The sequence below is a fragment of the Rattus norvegicus genome, chromosome 11, assembly GCF_021556685.1.
Source record: "Rattus norvegicus strain SHRSP/BbbUtx chromosome 11, alternate assembly SHRSP_T2T, whole genome shotgun sequence".
Lineage (NCBI taxonomy): Eukaryota > Metazoa > Chordata > Mammalia > Rodentia > Muridae > Rattus > Rattus norvegicus.
This window is the reverse complement of record NC_141544.1, coordinates 91,734,659-91,755,883: the sequence shown is the minus strand read 5'-3', so window position 1 is coordinate 91,755,883 and position 21,225 is coordinate 91,734,659. Positions and strand designations below refer to the sequence as shown.

At 43.3% G+C, this 21,225-nt stretch overlaps 1 protein-coding gene across 3 annotated transcripts; it reads left to right on the top strand.

Annotated features, from left to right (window-relative positions):
• The first annotated feature begins 2,125 nt into the window (after nucleotides 1-2,125).
• On the top strand, nucleotides 2,126-16,968 carry Hrg (histidine-rich glycoprotein). Of its 3 annotated transcripts, NM_133428.2 has the most exon segments (7): nucleotides 2,126-2,359; nucleotides 4,283-4,393; nucleotides 5,010-5,100; nucleotides 6,388-6,554; nucleotides 13,088-13,168; nucleotides 14,740-14,841; nucleotides 16,054-16,968. In NM_133428.2, coding segments are annotated over 7 exon segments (1,578 nt in total). In that variant the 5' UTR covers nucleotides 2,126-2,176; the 3' UTR covers nucleotides 16,897-16,968.
• Nucleotides 16,969-21,225: the final 4,257 nt, after the last annotated feature.

The window sequence follows — 21,225 nt, the reverse complement described above, 5'->3', positions numbered from 1 at the left end:
TAAGCCCAGTCCTTCTCAGCCTTGACAACACTTTGGAATGATCTGGGAAGTTGAGGACTGCCCTGGCTTGGATCCACCACTAATTCTAAACGAGGGGATCTGTGCAACTACAGTGATAGTTTTCTTCTGGGTGTGAAACCCAGGACTTTGTGCATGCTCGGCAAGAGTCTTCCACCAAGAAGAACCTCCAGTCCAACACCAGGATTTTTCCTAAAGTTCTTTGAATGCTTCTAACATGAAGGCAAGGTTTGTCACCATTGCTGCAGGTCTTCACTGTAGAGAAAGTTTGGGAAGAGGCGAAATGCTGTAGTGACACTACATACAGCAGTGAGCAGAAAACCTAGGCAGGATCTCTTAGGTTCCTTCTGAAACTGCAACCCCTACAAACACGGAGGCTGCACACTGTGGAGGGGTTGGATAGAGGTTGCTGCCTTCAGCCCTGTGCCCAGTGAGAGGCCCTTACCCAAATGGGATAGGTCCACAATGTCTCAGCCCTTATCTGTCCCACCAGTGTCTTCTTTCGTATGATTTGCTTTAAGGGACACAAGTAACGAGCATGGCATGGGAGGGTCCCTAGTCGTAGCACAAACATTAGTAAGTGGTATCCATTACTCTGCATTTATGCTGTGCCCAACATTTCACCGACTGAAATAGACATGGCTTCTTATTCATTGCACAGCATCACCAAGAACTATCAATTCACATTTTATAAATAAAAAAGTTTAAGAGTGAAAGGATGTGGTGGTTTGAATAAAAATGTCACCCCTCTGTGCTGGATATTTTTATGTCCACCTGACACAAGCTAACATGATCTGAGAGGAGGGAACCTCCATGAAATGAAGAAAATGCCTCCATGAGATTGGGTTATAGGCAGACCTGTATTTTTCTTAATTAGTGCTTGATGAGGATGGGCCCAGCTTATTGTTGGTGGGGCCACCCAGGTTTGTTGGTCCTGGGTTCTATAAGAAAGCACACAGAGTAAGCCATAAGGAGCAATCCAGTAGACAGCACTCCTCCAGGGTCTCTGTATCAACCCCTGCCTCCAGTTCCTTGTGCTGAGTTCCTGTTCTGACTTGCTTCAGAGATGAGTGTTGATATAGAAATGTGAACTAAATAAACCCTTTTCTCCCCAAGTTGCTTTTGGTCATGATGTTTTATCACAGCAATAGGAACTCAGTTAAGACACCCTCATTGGTTCATGTATCGTGGAATGCTTAGTCATCAGCATACTTGAGAATGATTGGGCGAAGTGGCCTTGTTGGTGTGAATATGGCCTTATTAGAGGAAGTGTGTCACTCGGGATGAGCTTTGACATTTCAAAAGCCCAAGCCAGGCCCAGTGGCTCTCTCTTTTTGCTGCCTGTGGATCCAGATGTAGAACTTTCAGTGACATCTCAATACCATGTCCACCTGTGCAGGCCACCGTGATCCCCACAATGATGATGGATTAAACCTGGGAAATGGAAGCAAGCTCCAATTAAGTGGTTTTTTTTTTTTTCATAAGAGTTGCAATGGTCATGGTGTCTCTTCACAGGAATAGAACAGTCACTAAGGCAGAAGGGTTCTACAGCATCACACAGTAAGGGTTAGAAATATCCATCAGGGGTTTGGGGATTTAGCTCAGTGGTAGAGCGCTTGCCTAGGAAGCGCAAGGCCCTGGGTTCGGTCCCCAGCTCCGGAAAAAAAGAACCAAAAAAAAATGTCCATCAGATTTCACAGTCACTGCTGAAGGTCATGCCCTTCAAGAGTCAGGGCATCGAATGTGTTACCCTGCTCAGATAATTCGGCTGTGTTCCACTAAGGAATTTTAGCACCATAATCCACAAAAAGCAGCTGGCTGTAGAGATTTCCAAATGAGACAAGTAAAAGAAAACTTACTCCCAATTCCATCCCCCACACCCACACAATAAATACTTAGGGTCAAATGCACCCTGAGTCAGTTGTCTACCCGATATAGCGTATTGCACAAATGATGGTTTTTACCCACGCATCAGTGTTGGGTCTTAACTTTCTCTACACTAATCATTTACAGACTGTTGACAGATATTTGAACCTGGGGTCAAAGTGAACATGCCCAGTTATACAACAAAAGATCTATAAAGACCTTTATCAACTGAGTGTGAGTCACTGTAGCATTCTCCACTATGGTGGACCACAGCCGAGGATGGTTTTGCACCATGAAGGTGCTCACCACGGCATTGCTTCTAGTCACCCTGCAGTGTTCCCATGCCCTGAGTCCCACCAACTGTGATGCCTCCAAGCCTTTGGCTGAGAAAGTTCTAGACTTGATCAATAAAGGGCGGAGGAGTGGCTATACTTTTCAGCTGCTGCGGGTCTCTGATGCCCACTTGGACAGAGTGGTAAGACATGGCCAATGGAGGATTGGAGCTGGGAGACAACGTGTCAGGGGCAATGGGGACTGCAGCCCCAGACCAGGCTGCTTTACACAATTGACAACTTTAGCCAGGTTTCCTGTTTAGTTTCTGAAGCGGACTCTGAGTTGTTGGGTTTGCCTCTAAACTAATCTTGGTTATTGGCACGTCAGTAACCATGCATCCGGCTGCAACTATTCGGAAGCACTGTAGATCCTGTAGAATACTGGGAACTTTGAAAAGAAAACTAGAATTAGTTGTGCTCCTCAGAAAAAAAAGACAGAATAGGTTTGTGACCATATACACTCCAAAGATATTGGGGCGACACAATGACAGATCTTTTAATTCTGAAAGGGAAATACGGTGGTGGGTTCTGGAGGTTAGAGGGATTTGAACAGGTGAATTCTAGCACCACATGTCCTAGAGGTGAGCAGGGAATCTGAAAGTGACCTACTGCACAGGAATGGAATAAGCAGGTAGGGATTATAGAAGTTCAGTGAGGTTCTGGAGTTCAGTGTGAAGTTGGAAGAGTATATGGGCTTATCTTGAAGCCAAGCAAGCTTACTGTCTTCATTTAAATTCTATGGTTGTTTAGACCAGATTTAATAGGGCAATCGGGACTACAGAGCGATGCTGTTTCCTCCCACTGCAGCAATAACAGTACCAACAACAACCATAACAATTTCGTACATTTTCTACAATGGAATGCCTGAAGGCAGGAAGCCAGACCCCGGGCAACTGCAGATGACACACAAAGCATTTCATACTTTTTACAGCACTGGAGATGGGGAGGCACTGCCAAATGCAGAAATCAGGAACACAGAACTTAAGACAGCAAACAATGTAATAGCCATGTGTCACACATTTGTCTGACACAGGATGAAAGTGAATGGTGCTACCTCTGAAAGGCAGTACAGAAAGGCTGGAGAAGGGGACACAATGAGACTCAGGGGACAGAGGCAGGTGATAGGGACATGAACAAAGAGTTCGTTTGCATATCCAGGAATGCAGAAACGAGGACCAGATCAAGGCAGTGGTCAAAATACAGGCTAGGCAAGACATGAGACATTTCAAGGAAAGACCACTCAGCCTTGTTTATGACTGGCTAAGGGGAAAAAAATGATGATTGCAAGATGTATTTATATTTTTCCTTGCTTGTTTTGTTCTGCTGCTGTTCTCTGCTGCTAAGGAGGGAAAGACAGTTCAGGCACAGAGGACAGGACCACAAATACAGACCAGAGAAGGTGGTAGTTATTTGTTACTCTTAACTCTGGGCTTGAACTTTCAACACCTGCCCAAACCAATGGGCCATTTAGTGCAGCTTTTAAAGGTGAGAGAAGAAACCTCTGGATCCACAGTAGTGCATGCCTGTAATTCAGCACTTGGGACTGTGAAGCACAAAGGTAAGTTCAAAGCCAGCCTGGGTTCTTACATCCTGGAGTCCTGTTCTTTAAAAAGAAAAAGAATGAACAATGGACAGAGAAATGGAAAGTGGAAGGAAGAAGAGAGAAAGAAAGGGAAGGGGACGGGAAGGAAGGAAGGAAGGAAGGAAGGAAGGAAGGAGGGAAGGAGAGTGTGTGAGAATAGAGGGAAAGAAAAGAAAGGGAAAGGAAGAGATTGCTTTTATTAAAAATAAAAACGGGCGCTGGAAGATGACTCAGTGGCTGCTCTTCCAGAAGTCTGTGGTTCAATTCCCAGCATCCATCTCATAACTGTCTAGTACTCCAGTTCCAGGGGATCTAACACCCTCACACAGACATACATACAGGCAAAAACACCTATGTATAGAAAATAAAAATAGATAAATCATGAAAAACTAAAATGAACAACAGCAACAACAAAATAAACCAAAACAAAAAGATCTCTGTGTCCCTGCATCCTCCTGACCTGTCCCTTCCTTGTTACCCTTAGGAAACTGCCACCATCTACTACTTAGTTTTAGATGTGGTAGAATCTGACTGTTGGGTCCTCTCCACAAAAGCCCAGGATGAGTGTCTTCCAGCCATGAGGACATCTGAGGTTGTAAGTAATGGGGCCACTGGGTTCCTCATATCATTCTTCTATCTAATCAGCTCACTCACTGGAGACACATGCTGGGCTAGACAGTGGGAAAAGCTGCTGGCATCTTAAGATTCATGAAGATGATCTTAACCTTCAATTGTTCTCTCGTGGCTCCTTGAGATAGCGCCATTACCTTCAAGTCCCGCGCAAATCAGCAAACATCCTTAGACATCAATCCGCTGAACTCTGAAGGGAGAGAGTGTGAGTAAATGGAGTCCAATGTCGTTTAAAAAAACACAGCCTATGAATTAATGAGCTGGGAATTGTGTGCGGTGAAGACTGACTTTGTTGGTGGTAATGGCTGTAATTGCAGTGAGGAATTAGGTCTTGTCCTGGGTATGAGGCTGGATATTGAGGCCAGGCTCCCTTCACAGGTGAGAGTACAAAGGAATGAGCAGATACGAGATGCCAATTCCAGAAGTTCAAGTTTTACGCACCAAGGGGCTCTATCTAGTGCTGCCTCCTTTGAAAACATATGGGGTGTGGTCACATCCCATTGCTCTCATAAGGGTTTGGGGTGCCAATGGTGTGCAGTACAGTCTGTGATGAGATTGATGGGAATCCTCTTGTCTTACAGGTGATTGGACAGTGTAAGGTAATAGCCACAAGATACTCCAATGAGTCTCAAGATCTTAGCGTGAATGGCTATAACTGCACCATGAGATCCGGTAAGGTCATCTGCGGAGTTGCTAACTGATTCCAAGTGAATGTAGAACTCGGTCATACAGTGGTGTGGATTAGGTAACAGGGTGGTGGAATGGGAGCTGACTGGTGCCTTCAGTGCCGTTGAGATGGAATCTTGTCTTCACTGTGTCTAGATTTTGCCTTCCAGGTCATGCCATTGAACTTCAGCCAGCTCCAACTATTTTATCTCCAGGATCATTGTGAGCTGGGGAGCAGGTTACTTAATCTGTTTAAGCTTTCCTTATTTAGAATTCATGGTGGAGTTGAATTCATGATTTGCAGAATACAGTGCATTCTTGCTAAGAATTGGCTTCAACAGTTAAGAGTTCTATGTCCTAGTGTATAAAGTAGTCATATGCTGTGCCACACAGATCCAATCATTCCATCTAATTTTACTCGAGGCTATGAAGTAAATGTTGTGGAACTTTTTATTGCAGAGATAAAAATAATTGGGGCTGGCAAAGGTTCCAAGGTGTGCTCCCAGAAGCACACTGAGGCATGACAAAGAATGCTACGTCTACGTTTCTACAGTGCCAACGCTGTCTTAACATTCTTAAGTATTTTAGTATTTTCTCCAAAAGAATTAGGTTTGTTTGTTTGATGAGACGGAGTTTCTCTTTTTATCTCTCTTTGTCCTGGAACTCACTTTGTAGAGTAGGCTGGCCTTGGAACTCACAGAGATCTGCTTGCCTCTGTCTTCTGAGTGCTGGGATTAAAGGCACAGCCACTTCTGCCCAGCTAAGTTGAGCAGTTGAAATTCCTTTTAAAAAGAAGCAAGGCATGGTGTTACAGACCTGTATTCCTAGCACTCCAGAAGACCATAGTATGAGTCTGAGGGCAGCCCCAGGGCAATTCCCTGTGGGCAAAAAAAGAAAGGGAGCACACCCTCAGATAGAGGGGAGGTTGAGGGAGAGAGGGAGGGAGGGAGGGAGGGAGGGAGGGAGGGAGGGAGGGAAATTGCGCTCAACCATTTTCTGTAGCTTTAACTTTAAGCTGCCATTCTCTCCTTGACAAAGATAGGAAGCCTAGATTAAAGCAGCACTTGTGAAGGCTGGAGTGGGCCTCATTGATGGCAGTCACGTGGAATGGCAGAGAAAACAGCTGTTGTCTCGCCGATTGACCTTGAATTACTTTAACCTTCAGTTAGTCCGTCTATAATAACAGTAATGACTCTCAGGGATGTGCTTACACGTGCTGTATTCTGACCTGGCTTCGAAGTTGCCGCTTCCAACTCTGACCCTGTGGCATCAATTTCTTTCTCCTTTCTCTAGTCTCTTCGGCATATATCAACACCAAAGACAGTCCTGTACTAGTGGACTCATTTGAGGATTCCGAGCCCTACAGAAAGCTAGCCCGTAAAGCCCTCGACAAGTACAAAGCGGAGAATGGTGACTTTGCCTCATTCAGAGTGGAAAGGGCTGAAAGGGTTATAAGAATGGTGAGTTCCCACTACTTCAGCGTGTTGGGTGTGAGCTGAGCAGCAGGCCCTGTACACTGGCCTAACCTAGGCAGCTCCTTTGAAATTGTTGCAGCCTTTGATACTCAGTAAACAACAATCAGATAAACTTCACGTATTGAAGAGATACGAGATAAGGGATAAGGATAGAATTATTATCTGACAGGAAAAAGAAGCCAAAGGAAAGGCAAGAGCATTATTGGATTATTTGAACACTAAAAACTATCCAATGTTAGCCTCCTTATGGTAGAATACTGAGGCTTGGGAAATGAGCCTGACCATGACCAGCTTTAGAGCTGAGGCTAAATGTCTCTGCCTGATAGATCCAGAATATTAGTGCCTCCCACTGAGGGCTGTCATGTGGAACAGCCAGATAATGTTTTGGCTTTTGTTTCTTTTAAATACATACTTTTAATATTTGTTTATTTGTGTGTGTGTGTGTGTGTGTGAGAGAGAGAGAGAGAGAGACAGAGACAGAGACAGACAGAGACAGACAGAGAGAGGAGGGAAGAGAGAGAAAGAGAGAGAGAGAGACAGAGAGAGAGACCACAGGCTAGAAGAGGGCATTGGATCTCCTGATGGGGAATTGAACTGGTCCTTTGAAGGGACAGTATGTACTCTTTTTTTTAATCTTTATTAACTTGAGTATTTCTTATTTACATTTCGATTGTTATTCCCCTTCCCGGTTTCCGGGCCAACATCCCCCTAAACCCCTACCCTTCCCCATCTATGTGGGCTTCCCCTCCCCATCTTCCCCCCATTACCACCCTCCCCCCAACAATCACATTCACTAGGTGTTCAGTCTTGGCAGGACCAAGGGCTTCCCTTCCACTGGTGCTCTTACTAGGCTATTCATTGCTACCTTTGAGGTTGGAGCCCAGGGTCAGTCCACGTATAGTCTTTGGGTAGTGGCTTAGTCCCTGGAAGCTCTGGTTGGTTAGCATTGTTGATCATATGGGGTCTCGAGTCTCTTCAAGCTCTTCCAGTCCTTTCTCTGATTCCTTCAACGGGAGTCCCCTTCTCAGTTCAGTCGTTAGCTGCTGGCGTTCGCCTATGTATTTGCTGTATTCTGGGTGTGCCTCTCAGGAGAGATCTACATCTGGTTCCTGTCAGCCTGCACTTCTTTGCTTCATCCATCTTATCTAGTTTGGTGGCTGTATATGTATGGGCCACATGTGGGGCAGGCTCTGAATGGGTGTTCCTTTTGCCTCTGTTCTAAACTTTGCTTCCCTATTTCCTGCCAAGGGTATTCTTGTTCCCCTTTTAAAGAAGGAGTGAAGCATTCGCATTTTGGTCATCCTTCTTGAGTTTCATGTGTTCTGTGCATCTAGGGTAATTCAAGGACTTGGGCTAATAGTCACCTATCAATGAGTACATACCATGTGTGTTTTTCTGTGATTGGGTTACCTCATTCAGGATGATATTTTCCAGTTCCATCCATTTACCTATGAATTTCATAAAGGCATTGTTTTTGATAGCTGATTAATATTCCATTGTGTAGATGTACCACATTTTCTGTATCCATTCCTCTGTTGAAGGATATCTGGGTCCTTTCCAGCTTCTGGCTATTATAAATAAAGCTGCTATAAACATAGTGGAGCACATGTCTTTGTTATATGTTGGGGCATCTTTTGGGTATATGCCGAAGAGAGGTATAGCTGGGCCCTCAGTTAGTTCAATGTCCAATTTTCTGAGGAACCTCCAGACTGATTTCCAGAATGGTTGTATCAGTCTGCAATCCCACCAACAATGGAGGAGTGTTCCTCTTTCTCCGAATCCTCGCCAGCATCTGCTGTCACCTGAGTTTTTGATCTTAGCCATTCCCACTGGGGTGAGGTGAAATCTCAGGGTTGTTTTGATTTGCATTTCCCTTATGACTAAAGATGTTGAACATTTCTTTAGGTGTTTCTCAGCCATTCGGCATGCCTCAGCTGTGAATTCTTTGTTTAGCTCTGAACCCCATTTTTTAATAGGGTTATTTGTCTCCCTGCAGTCTAACTTCTTGAGTTCTTTGTATATTTTGGATATAAGGCCTCTATCTGTTGTAGGATTGGTAAAGATCTTTTCCCAATCTGTTGGTTGCCATTTTGTCCTAACCACAGTGTCCTTTGCCTTACAGAAGCTTTGCAGTTCTATGAGATCCCATTTGTCAATTCTTGATCTTAGAGCATAAGCCATTGGTGTTTTGTTCAGGAAATTTTCTCCAGTGCCCATGTGTTCCAGATGCTTCCCCACCCTTTCTTCTATTAGTTTGAGTGTATCTGGTTTGATGTAGAGGTCCTTGACAAACTTGGACTTAAGCTTTGTACAGTGTGATAAGCATGGATCGATATGCATTCTTATACATACTGACCTCCAGTTGAACCAGCACCATTTGCTGAAAATGCTATCTTTTTTCCATTGGATGGTTTTAGCTCCTTTGTCAAAAATCAAGTGACCATAGGTATGTGGGTTCATTTCTGGGTCTTCAATTCTATTCCATTGGTCTATCTGTCTGTCTCTGTACCAATACCATGCAGTTTTTATCACTATTGCTCTGTAATACTGCTTGAGTTCAGGGATAGTGATTCCCCCTGAAGTCCTTTCATTGTGGAGGATAGTCTTAGGTATCCTGGGTTTTTTGTTATTCCAGATGAATTTGCAAATTGTTCTGTCTAACTCTCTGAGGAATTGGATTGATATTTTGATGGGGATTGCATTGAATCTGTAGATCGCTTTTGGTAAAATGGCCATTTTTACTATATTAATCCTGCCAATCCATGATCATGGGAGATCTTTCCATCTTCTGAGGTCTTCTTCAATTTCTTTCCTCAGAGGCTTAAAGTTCTTATCATACAGATCTTTTACTTGCTTGGTTAAAGTCACACCAAGGTATTTTATATTATTTGGGACTATTATGAAGGGTGTCGTTTCCCTAATTTCTTTCTCGGCTTGTTTCTCTTTTGTGTAGAGGAAGGCTACTGATTTATTTGAGTTAATTTTATACCCAGCCACTTTGCTGAAGGTGTTTATCAGGTTTATTAGTTCTCTGGTGGAACTTTTGGGATCACTTAAATATACTATCATATCATCCGCAAATAGTGATATTTTGACTTCTTCTTTTCCAATCTGTATCCCCTTGATCTCCTTTTGTTGTCTGATTGCTCTGGTTAGAACTTCAAGAACTATACTGAATAAGTAGGGAGAGAGTGGGCATCCTTATCTAGTCCCTGATTTTAGTGGGATTGCTTCATGTTTCTCTCTACTTAGTTTAATGTTAGTGACTGGTTTGCTGTATATGGCTCTAACTATGTTTAGGTATGGGCCTTGAATTCCTATTCTTTCCATGACTTTTATCATGAAGGGGTGTTGAATTTTGTCAAATGCTTTCTCAGCATCTAATAAAATGATCATGTGGTTTTGTTCTTTCAGTTTGTTTATATAATGGATCACATTGATGGTCTTCTGTATATTAAACCATCCCTGCATGCCTGGGATGAAGCCTACTGATCATGGTGGATGATTGTTTTGATGTGTTCTTGGATTCGGTTTGCCAGAATTTTATTGAGTATTTTTGGGTCGATATTCATAAGGGAAATTGGTCTGGTCTGAAGTTCTCTTTCTTTCTTTCTTTTTTTTTTTTTTTTTGTTCTTTTTTTTTCGGAGCTGGGGACCGAACCCAGGGCCTTGTGCTTCCTAGGCAAGCGCTCTACCACTGAGCTAAATCCCCAACCCCTGAAGTTCTCTTTCTTTGTTGGGTCTTTGTGTGGTTTAGGTATAAGAGTAATTGTGGCTTCATAGAAGGAATTCGGTAGCACTCCATCTGTTTCAATTTTGTGGAATAGTTTGGATAGTATTGGTATGAGGTCTTCTATGAAGGTCTGATAGAATAATGCACTAAACCCATCTGGACCTGGGCTCCTTTTGGTTGGGAGACCTTTAATGACTGCTTCTATTTCGTTAGGAGTTATGGGGTTGTTTAAATGGTTTATCTGTTCCTGATTTAACTTCGGTACCTGGTATCTATCTAGGAAATTGTCCATTTCCTGCAGATTTTCAAGTTTTGTTGAATATAGGCTTTTGTAGTAGGATCTGATGATTTTTTGAATTTCCTCTGATTCTGTAGTTATGTCTTGCTTTTCATTTCTGATTTTGTTAATTTGGACACATTCTCTGTGTCCTCTCGTTAGTCTGGCTAAGGGTTTATCTATCTTGTTGATTTTCTCAAAGAACTAACTTTTGGTTCTGTTGATTCTTTCTATGGTCCTTTTTGTTTCTACTTGGTTGATTTCAGCTCTGAGTTTGATTATTTCCTGCCTTCTACTCCTCCTGGGTGTATTTGCTTCTTTTTGTTCTAGAGCTTTTAGGTGTGCTGTCAAACTGGTGACATATGCTCTCTCCTGTTTCTTTCTGCAGGCACTCAGAGATATGAGATTTCCTCTTAGCACAGCTTTCATTGTGTCCCCTAAGTTTGGGTATGTTGTACCTTCATTTTCATTAAATTCTAAGAAGTCTTTAATTTCTTTCTTTATTTCTTCCTTGACCAGGTTATCATTGAGTAGAGCATTGTTCAATTTCCACGTATATGTGGGCATTCTTCCCTTATTGTTATTGAAGACCAGCTTTAGCCCGTAGTGATCTGATAGGACGCATGGGATTATTTCTATCTTTCTGTATCTGTTGAGACCTGTTTTATGACCTATTATGGTCAATTTTGGAGAAAGTACCATGAGGTGGTGAGAAGGTATATCCTTTTGTTTTAGGATAGAATTTTCTATAAACATCTGTTAAGTCCATTTGGTTCATGACTTCTCTTAGTCTGTCTATGTCTCTGTTTAATTTCTGCCACAGAAGGAATCTTTTTTTTTCTGTTTAATTTCTGTTTCCATGATCTGTCCATTGATGAGAGTGGGGTGTTGAAATCTCCTACTATTATTGCGTGAGGTGCAATGTGTCTTTTGAGTTTCAGTAAGTTTTTTTTTTTTTATGTATGTAGGTGCCCTTGTATTTGGAGCATAGATATTTAGGATTGAGAGTTCATCTTGGTAGATTTTTCCTTTGAAAATTTATTGGGGAGTTGAGACCATTGATATTGAGAGATAGTAAGGAATAGTGATTATTGCTTCCTGTTACATTCATATGTGGATGTGAGATTATGTTTGTGTTCTTGTCTTCTCTTTGTTTTGTTGACAAGATGATTAGTTTCTTGCTTTTTCTAGGATGTAGCTTGCCTCCTTATGTTGGGTTTTACCATTTATTATCCTTTGTAGCACTGGATTTGTAGAAAGATATTGTGTAAATTTGGTTTTGTTTTGGAATATCTTGGTTTCTCCATATATGTTAATTGAGAGTTTTGCTGGATACAGTAACCTGGGCTGGTATTTGTCTTCTCCTAGGGTCTGTATGATATCTGTCCAGGATCTTCTGGCTTTCATAGTCTCTGGTGAGAAGTCTGGTGTGATTCTGATAGGTCTGCTTTTATATGTTACTTGACTTTTTTCCCTTACTGCTTTTAATATTCTTTCTTTATTTTGTGTATTTGGTGTTTTGACTATTATGTGACTGGAGGAGTTTCTTTTCTGGTCCAATCTATTTGGAGTTCTGTAGGCTTCTTGTATGTTTATGGGCATCTCTTTCTTTAGGTTAGGGAAGTTTTCTTCTATGATTTTGTTGAAGATATTTACTGGTCCTTTGAGCTGGGAGTCTTCACTCTCTTCTATACCTATTATCCTTAGGTTTGATCTTCTCATTGAGTCCTGAATTTCCTGTATGTTTTGGACCAGTAGATTTTTCCGCTTTACATTATATTTGACCACTGTGTTGATGATTTCTATGGAATCTTCTGCTCCTGAGATTCTATCTCTCTTCTATCTCTTGTATTCTGTTGATGATGCTTGTATCTGCGGCTCCCTGTCTCTTCCTTTGGTTTTCTATATCCAGGGTTGTTTCCCTTTGTGCTTTCTTGATTGCTTCTATTTCCATTTTTAATTCCTTCAACTGTTTGTTTGTGTTTTCCTGGAACTCTTTCAGGGATTTTTGTGATTCCAGTGAAACCAGTGGGACTAGGGCTGGAGAGATAGCTCCCAGGTTAAGAGCACTGACTGCTCTTCCAGAGGACCTGGGTAGGATTCTAAGATTGGGCATAATGGTTCACAATCAGCTGTGACTCTCAATCCAGATTACCTGACACCGTCTTCTGACCTTGGACAGAAGCTTATGCAGGAAGAATTTCTGACACATAAACATAAATAAAACAAAAAATGTAGCAGTGACATCCCCAAAAAATGAGGATCTGGAGCTCAGGGAGGGTGTTTTTCCCTGCTATGCTTCTGCCCGTGTATAACAATTTCTGCAAACGGTGATTTCTTTTCACTGGCGTAATCTATTTTTATGTATTAAGCAGAAACCAAAGGAAAATCACATGTATTCATCATTTTCACTCCCTTAGTGTTTTACAAGATGTCGTACGATGGGTGTCTATTACTTTCCCACTCAGCTTCTATGCTCTTGAAACTGTGTTGATTCCTTTGTTCCAGAGAGGAGGGGAAAGAACCAGCTACTTCATGGAATTCTCGGTGAGGAACTGTTCCACACAACACTTCCCCAGACACCCTCCGGTAAGTGTGACACACCGCCATTTAGAGAGTGCCCACCACCTCAAGGGACTCCTCACACACATGTTCACTGACCAACACTCACACCGCCCTAGAACGTAAGTTCACGTATTCATTCTGATCGGCGGATGGAGAAATGGTTTTAGAATGTATGCGACATGATATACATAGTACCTGGAACTGAATTTTTCAATTCTTTAAGACGAAAGGCTTAGTGAGCCAATAGCCAGCATATGCTAAGGCCATCTGTAACAAGCATGGACACTCGCAGGTATCCCAGGTGACAAGTGACGATGTTACTGTGGTCCTGCCAAGCTTGGTTAGAATCCAGGACTTCTTCCTTAGTCAAATTGACCCATTATCTGCTGAAAGGGCTTACTGACGACGCCCAATATCTCCTCCCTTTAGTCCTTGCCTAGCAGGTATTTGGTCACTGTGATCAGAGAATGACTAATGCACTTGGTATCTTAGTGTTTATAAAGCATCTCCACTATGTTATTATTGTCTGCTGAGCTCCGAGGCAGCCCCACTGTGGAGATGCAAGTGTCTGGCTCAGTTACCCTGGGATGAGGCCTACAATCTTAACCCCCTACTAGTGTACTCTTAGTTGGTTAGTGTTAGCAATGTGGAACTCTGTTCTGTTCTCGATCCGAGGGCTTTCCTGGGGTTTAATGGCACATCTGCTGTCTCCAGCCAGAAGGGAAGAGGCATGTGTTGTGTCAACAATTTCACAAGTGGCAAATGCATACTTACATATATACACATTCCAGCTGCTCAACTTTCCTACTTGAGCCGGTTCTAGATTCCTCCTCATCAGCTGCAAAAGACAAATACTCTGCTGTGTTTGTGCGGCACTGAAAACCTACTGCAGCGTCATAAAGTCTGGAGAAGGAGAAGCTAGCAGCCTCCCCTCACTGAACTAAAGCCGTTTGTCCCTGTGGGAATCCCACTCACTTACAAACACAGGATTTCAGAACCTTTGTACAATTTATTTCCCACTGCTGGGAACTGGCAAGTCCACATTCATATAGGTCTCTTTGAACCTCAAAACTGTCCAGACAGCCTCAATGCATAGCTTTTTCTAGAAATGAATTGTCTTCTTGTCCTTTGACAAATGGGGTTAGGGGTTTCCAGAACACAGAGTGTCAGCTAGTGAGAGCCAGCAGACACTCATGTTAACAGGACTCAAGCAAACCCATCTTTGTAGTGGCTCTGCCCTTCCCAGCACTTGCAAGTTACATAAATCTGTCTTCAATAGCATTTCCCTTCCCCCAGGCACAAGCAACCCAGGTCTTTATTGCAGAAACACTGGCCTAAGGGTAGCATAGACATTTGTCTCTAGGAGGGGGCATGTGTCCCTAGGACTACATACAGATGGACAGTGCATCTGTTCGTGGAGAAACCCACAGAAGTCTGATAAAATCCTGTGGAAGATACAGACCTAGACACTTTCCTCTTATTCATTTAAAGCTTTTCCTTGGCTGGAAATGTTGACAGCCATGCGGACACACACTGTATGGACCCATTCACTGTATATTCCTCTTGCACATGCTAATAGCCATTTCCCTTTGAAGGTCTTTGGATTGTGCAGAGTAGTTTTGACCTACAGTACAGAAGCCTCTGACTTGGAAACCCCAGAATACACTGACCTGATCTGTGAAGTCTTCAACACTGAGGTGGGTTGGCTGAACAGCCCTCATTATGAGCAGGACCAGACCAAGAGATAATCTCTCGAATAGTACATTTGGTTCTTTTGCCTCTTACGATGTGTGTGTGTGTGTGTGTGTGTGTGTGTGTGTGTGTGTGTGCGTGTGTGTGTAAGAGAAAGAGACAGAGTCAGAGTAGAGATGGCTCCATAGATTTTATTTGCTCGTTTGTTGTTTTATTTTAATTTATTTTTGTTTTTTGAGTCAAGGCTTCACTCTGTAGCATTCTCTAATCTGGAACTCACTATGTAGCATTGTCTAATCTGGAACTCACTCTGTAAACCAAGCTGGCCTGAGACTCAGAGATCTGCCTACTTCTGGCTCCTGAGTGCTGTGACACCTAGCCACACAGACAGCCACATGCCTAGCCTTAACTTTTTTAATTAAAGTCTGTTTCGGTATACAACTGTAGTTCCAACATGTGGGAAGCTGAAGTAGAAAAATAGCCAAGTTCCAGGCCAGGCTGAGCTACAGAGAAAGACTCTGTGTTTTTGTTTGTTTGTTTGTTTAAGCTAAAGCTGAGGGTTTCGAGGTTAAGTTTAGAGGAGCGTATCTTGGCACTGTGTTGGGAATGTCAGATCCATCAAAACTGCTAGCTCAGTAGGCAGTTACTGTTCCTTGATCTCTTTTCATTGAAATGAGAAAAATAAGGTTAACACAATTTTTATAAAGCAGCACCAAAGGACCACTCTTACTTTGACATTAGCTGATTTGTCATACTTCTCTTGGGCAATAATAATGCTATTCAACAACAGATTCCTTTTTTATTTTGAATGTAATTTGATTAGAAAAAAACAAAAATGTAAGAACCAGAGCTGGAGAGATGGCTCTGCAGTTATGTTATTTGATGCTCTTCAAGAGGACCCAGCCCCACATGGCAGCTCATGGCTGTTTTTAGTTCCAGTTCTAGATTTATGCCTTCTTCTGGCCTCCACAAACACTACACACACACACACACACACACACACACACACACACACACACACACACACACACAGAGTACACGGACATACACGCAGGCAAACCCCTACATATTATGAAATAGTTAATGTTTTAAAAATACAATGGCTTTTTTCATTTCCTATGTCTTAGATCAATTTGTGAAATCTTTGAGAGCCTGCAGTCCAGCCTAAAATCTAGCTTCCAACATAATTATATTCACGTTTCTGTGTCCTTTACCAGGATCTTAAAAACAGGAGTGACATGAAACCCCATCGGGGCCATGAGCATCCTCATTGTGACAAACATCTGTGTAAGCTCAGTGGACCCAGGGACCATCATCATACCCATAAGACACATGAAATTGGATGCCCACCACCACCAGAAGGAAAAGATAACTCAGACAGACCACCCCTTCAAGAAGGAGCCCTTCCACAAATGCTCCCTGGCCATTCTGGTCCTTCTGGTACCAACAGGAGCCATAGACCCCCTCATAATCACAGTTGTAATGAGCATCCTTGCCATGGACAGCATCCCCATGGACACCACCCTCATGGTCAGCATCCCCATGGACACCACCCTCATGGTCAGCATCCCCATGGACACCACCCTCATGGTCAGCATCCCCATGGACACCACCCTCATGGTCAGCATCCCCATGGACACCACCCCCATGGTCACCATCCTCATGGTGACCATCCCCATGGACACCACCCCCATGGACATGATTTCCTTGACTATGGACCTTGTGACCCACCCTCCAATAGCCAAGAACTCAAGGGTCAGTATCATCGGGGACATGGTCCACCACACGGACACTCAAGGAAAAGAGGGCCAGGTAAAGGACTCTTTCCTTTCCACCAACGACAAATCGGATATGTCTACCGACTCCCTCCACTGAATGTAGGTGAAGTTCTCACTCCTCCTGAAGCCAATTTCCCCATCTTCTCTTTGCCAAATTGCAACAGACCCCCACAACCAGAGATTCGGCCCTTCCCTCAGACAGCCTCAAAGTCCTGTCCAGGGAAATTTGAGGGTAAGTTTCCACAAGTTTCCAACTTTTTTGAACATACGCCTCCAAAATAAAACCTGATTTCTTGGTAGGGGAAAGAGTACAATATTCTGAATAAATAAAATATGACCAGTTAGAAATGAAAAGTGTAATTACTTTGTAACTTTGGTTTCATACATAGGGGAGTATGGGAAAGAAGCCAGAATGAGACAGGAGGACAAATGGAAACAAGAGGAAAGATGTCTTAGTCAGGGTTTCTATTCCTGCACAAAACATCATGACCAAGAAGCAAGTTGGGGAAGGACGGGTCTATTCAGCTTACACTGCCACATGGCTGCTCATTACCAAAAGAAGTCAGGATTGGAACTCATACAAAGTAGGAACGTAGATGCAGAAGTTGATGCAGAGGGTATGGAGGAGGAATGTTGCTCACTGGCTTGCCTCCCCTGGCTTGTTCAGCCTGCTTTCTTTTTCTCTTTCTTTTTCCTTTTTGTTTCTGTTTTCTTTTTTACATCATTTTTATTAGATATATTTCTTTATTTACATTTCAAATGTTATTCCCTTTCCTGGTTTCCTGCCCAAAAGCCCCCCTATTCCTTCTCCCTCCCCCATAAGGGTGTCCCGGCCATGGACCCCGCCTCACCAGCACCCCCGACATTCCCCTCCACACTGGAGGTCCAACCTTGGCAGGACCAAGGGCTTCCCCTTCCACTGGTGCTCCAACAAGGCTATTCTCTGCTACATATGCAGTTGGAGCCCTGGATCAGTCCATGTATAGTCTTTTGGTAGTGGTTTAGTCCCTGGAAGCTCTGGTTGGTTGGCATTGTTGTTCTTATGGGGTTGCAAGCCCCTTCAGCTCCTTCATTCCTTCCTCTAATTCCCCCCCCCAGGGGGTCCTGTTCTCAGTTCAGTGATTTGCTGCTAGCATTGACCTCTGTATTGGACATGCTCTGGATGTGTCTCTCAGGAGAGATCTATATCCAGTCCCTTTCAGCATGCACTTTTTAGCTTCATCAATTTTATGTAGTTTTAGTGGCTGTATATATTTATGGGCCACATGTAGGGCAGGCTCTGAATGGCCATTCCTTCAGTATCCACTCTAAACTCTGCCTCCATATCTCTTCCTATGGATATTTTTGTTTCCCTTTTTAAGAAAGAGTGGGAGCATCCGCATTTGGTCATCCTTCTTCTTGAGCTTCCTGTAGATTGAGTAATTCAAGCTTTTGGGCTAATATTCACTTATCACTGAGTGCATAGCAAGTATGTTTTTCTGTGATTGGGTTTCCTCACTCAGGATGATATTTTCTAGTTCATTCCATTTGCCTATGAATTTCAATACTCTGCCATCAGCAGCAGGTGTGCTATGTCATTCTTGCTGTCCACAGGAGTGATGGCAAGAGTGAGCCACCAGGTTTCAGGAGCCTAGAAGAGCATGTAGCATACACATGAGCTTAGGCTCTCCCAGGACGATGCTATTGGTCTAGTTGTCCTGGAGTGTTTCATGTGGGATGTGGTGTTTCTCCAACCCCATCATAGGAAGACATGGGCTCTCTGTTCTACCTCACGCTGGACGTCTTAGAGACTGGCTGCCACTTGCTCTGCAGGAAGGCACCTGTATCTTCCCTCATCCCTGTCTGTCTGCCATGAGTCTGAATCCATGCCTGCCTAAAGGCTGTCTTGTAAATCTGTCTGTCTCCATCTCTCTGTGTGTCCCGAACGAGGAGATTCTGGTTTGAATTTATTGAAGATGGCAAAAATTTCACATGAGGAAAGAAGGAATTCTTTACAGAGATCTTTAACAGAGTTTGACAAGGGACTAAGTCACCAAGTCCAACTGACCCAGAAAATAAACAGTATTACAACATCTTTGTTTCTCAAGCAATATCCGTATGTTGCATCTAACATTTATTGTGGATTATATAAGGAGTTCCACCTGCAAACACTCGTGCTTTACTCATGGGCCAGGGGCATGAGGAGTATATATGTTAGAACCACAGCCATGCATTAGCTTAGATTCATTTCACCCAGGCGGTGGTGGCACACACACCTTTAATCCCAGCACTTGGAAGGCACAGGCAGGTAAATCTCTGAGTTCTTGGATAGCCAGGGCTACTTGTAGAAATCCTGTTTCAAAAAACCAACCAAACAAACCAACAAATAGTTGACTTCCTACACAGAGAAGCCCTGTCTCCAAACAAACAAAGAAAACGAAAACAAGAAATTGGTTTCATGGGAAATCCAAAGCAAAATAAGTATGATTGTTACACTGTCCTCTTAAAATCATGTTAAGCAAACAGGCTGAGTAGTAGAATAGCAGTCTTAGGTCTTAAGAGACTACAAAGTTTATTATTAACTCTGGCTGTGAGGCCCAGAAGGAGTTCTAGTGTCTTAGCATCGAGGAGATATTTTTTCTTTTTTTCTCTGTTACATTTATTTATTTATTCAATTTACATCCCAATCACTGCCCCCCTCTTCCTGGTCCCCCCTTACACAATTCCTCCCCTCTTTCCCCATTTCCATTCTCCTATGAGACGGTGGAGAACCCTTCCCACTTCCCCCAGTATCCCTTGTGCATCAAGTCTCTGCAGGACTAGGTGAGTCTTCTTTCACTGAAGCCAGACAAGGCACCCCAGTTATAAGAATGAGATCCAATAGGCAGGCAACAGGTTTCAGGACAGCCCCTGCTCCAGTTGTTGAGGGAACCTACGTAAAGAACACACTGCTCATCTGTTGCATATGTGCAGGGAGGCCTAGGTCCAGCCTATGTATGTTCTTTGGTTTGTGGGTCAATCTCTGAGAGCCCCAAGTTAGTTAGTTAACAGGTTAGTTAACTCTGTTGGTCTTCCTGTGGGGTTCCTGTCCCCTTCAGAGCCTCCAATCCTTTCCCCAATCCTTCCATAAGACTCCCTGAGTTCTGTCCAACGTTTGCCTGAGGGTCTCTGCATCTGTTTCAGTCAGCTGCTGGGTGGAGTCTCTTGGAGGAAAGTCATGCTAGGCTCCTTTCTGCAAGCATGACAGAGTATCATTACTAGAGTCAGAGATTGGTGTTTGCCCATGGGATGGGTCGAGATATTTTCAAAATACTGTATCGCCACGTATGGACTCCATCACTGTGTCTCTGTCTTAGTTTCTTTTGTGTCTTTGACTCCATACATAAGCCCAGTCCTTCTCAGCCTTGACAACACTTTGGAATGATCTGGGAAGTTGAGGACTGCCCTGGCTTGGATCCACCACTAATTCTAAACGAGGGGATCTGTGCAACTACAGTGATAGTTTTCTTCTGGGTGTGAAACCCAGGACTTTGTGCATGCTCGGCAAGAGTCTTCCACCAAGAAGAACCTCCAGTCCAACACCAGGATTTTTCCTAAAGTTCTTTGAATGCTTCTAACATGAAGGCAAGGTTTGTCACCATTGCTGCAGGTCTTCACTGTAGAGAAAGTTTGGGAAGAGGCGAAATGCTGTAGTGACACTACATACAGCAGTGAGCAGAAAACCTAGGCAGGATCTCTTAGGTTCCTTCTGAAACTGCAACCCCTACAAACACGGAGGCTGCACACTGTGGAGGGGTTGGATAGAGGTTGCTGCCTTCAGCCCTGTGCCCAGTGAGAGGCCCTTACCCAAATGGGATAGGTCCACAATGTCTCAGCCCTTATCTGTCTCACCAGTGTCTTCTTTCGTATGATTTGCTTTAAGGGACACAAGTAACGAGCATGGCATGGGAGGGTCCCTAGTTGTAGGACAAATGATAGTAAGTGATATCCATTACTCTGCATTTATGCTGTGCCCAACATTTCACCGACTGAAATAGACATGGCTTCTTATTCATTGCACAGCATCACCAAGAACTATCAATTCACATTTTATAAATAAAAAAGTCTAAGAGTGAAAGGATGTGGTGGTTTGAATAAAAATGCCACCCCTCTGTGCTGGATATTTTTATGTCCACCTGACACAAGCTAACATGATCTGAGAGGAGGGAACCTCCATGAAATGAAGAAAATGCCTCCATGAGTTTGGGTTATAGGCAGACCTGTATTTTTCTTAATTAGTGTTTGATGAGGATGGGCCCAGCTTATTGTTGGTGGGGCCACCCAGGTTTGTTGGTCCTGGGTTCTATAAGAAAGCACACAGAGTAAGCCATAAGGAGCAATCCAGTAGACAGCACTCCTCCAGGGTCTCTGTATCAACCCCTGCCTCCAGTTCCTTGTGCTGAGTTCCTGTTCTGACTTGCTTCAGAGATGAGTGTTGATATAGAAATGTGAACTAAATAAACCCTTTTCTCCCCAAGTTGCTTTTGGTCATGATGTTTTATCACAGCAATAGGAACTCAGTTAAGTCACCCTCATTGGTTCATGTATCGTGGAATGCTTAGTCATCAGCATACTTGAGAATGATTGGGCGAA

Coding starts and splice junctions, on each gene's coding strand:
- Hrg (XM_087575365.1), top strand. CDS start 10,980: ATGAGATTTCCTCTTAGCACAGCTTTCATTGTGTCCCCTAAGTTTGG. Junction 13,169..14,739: donor ACTTCCCCAGACACCCTCCG/GTAAGTGTGACA, acceptor TTCCCTTTGAAG/GTCTTTGGATTGTGCAGAGT. Junction 14,842..16,053: donor GTGAAGTCTTCAACACTGAG/GTGGGTTGGCTG, acceptor GTCCTTTACCAG/GATCTTAAAAACAGGAGTGA.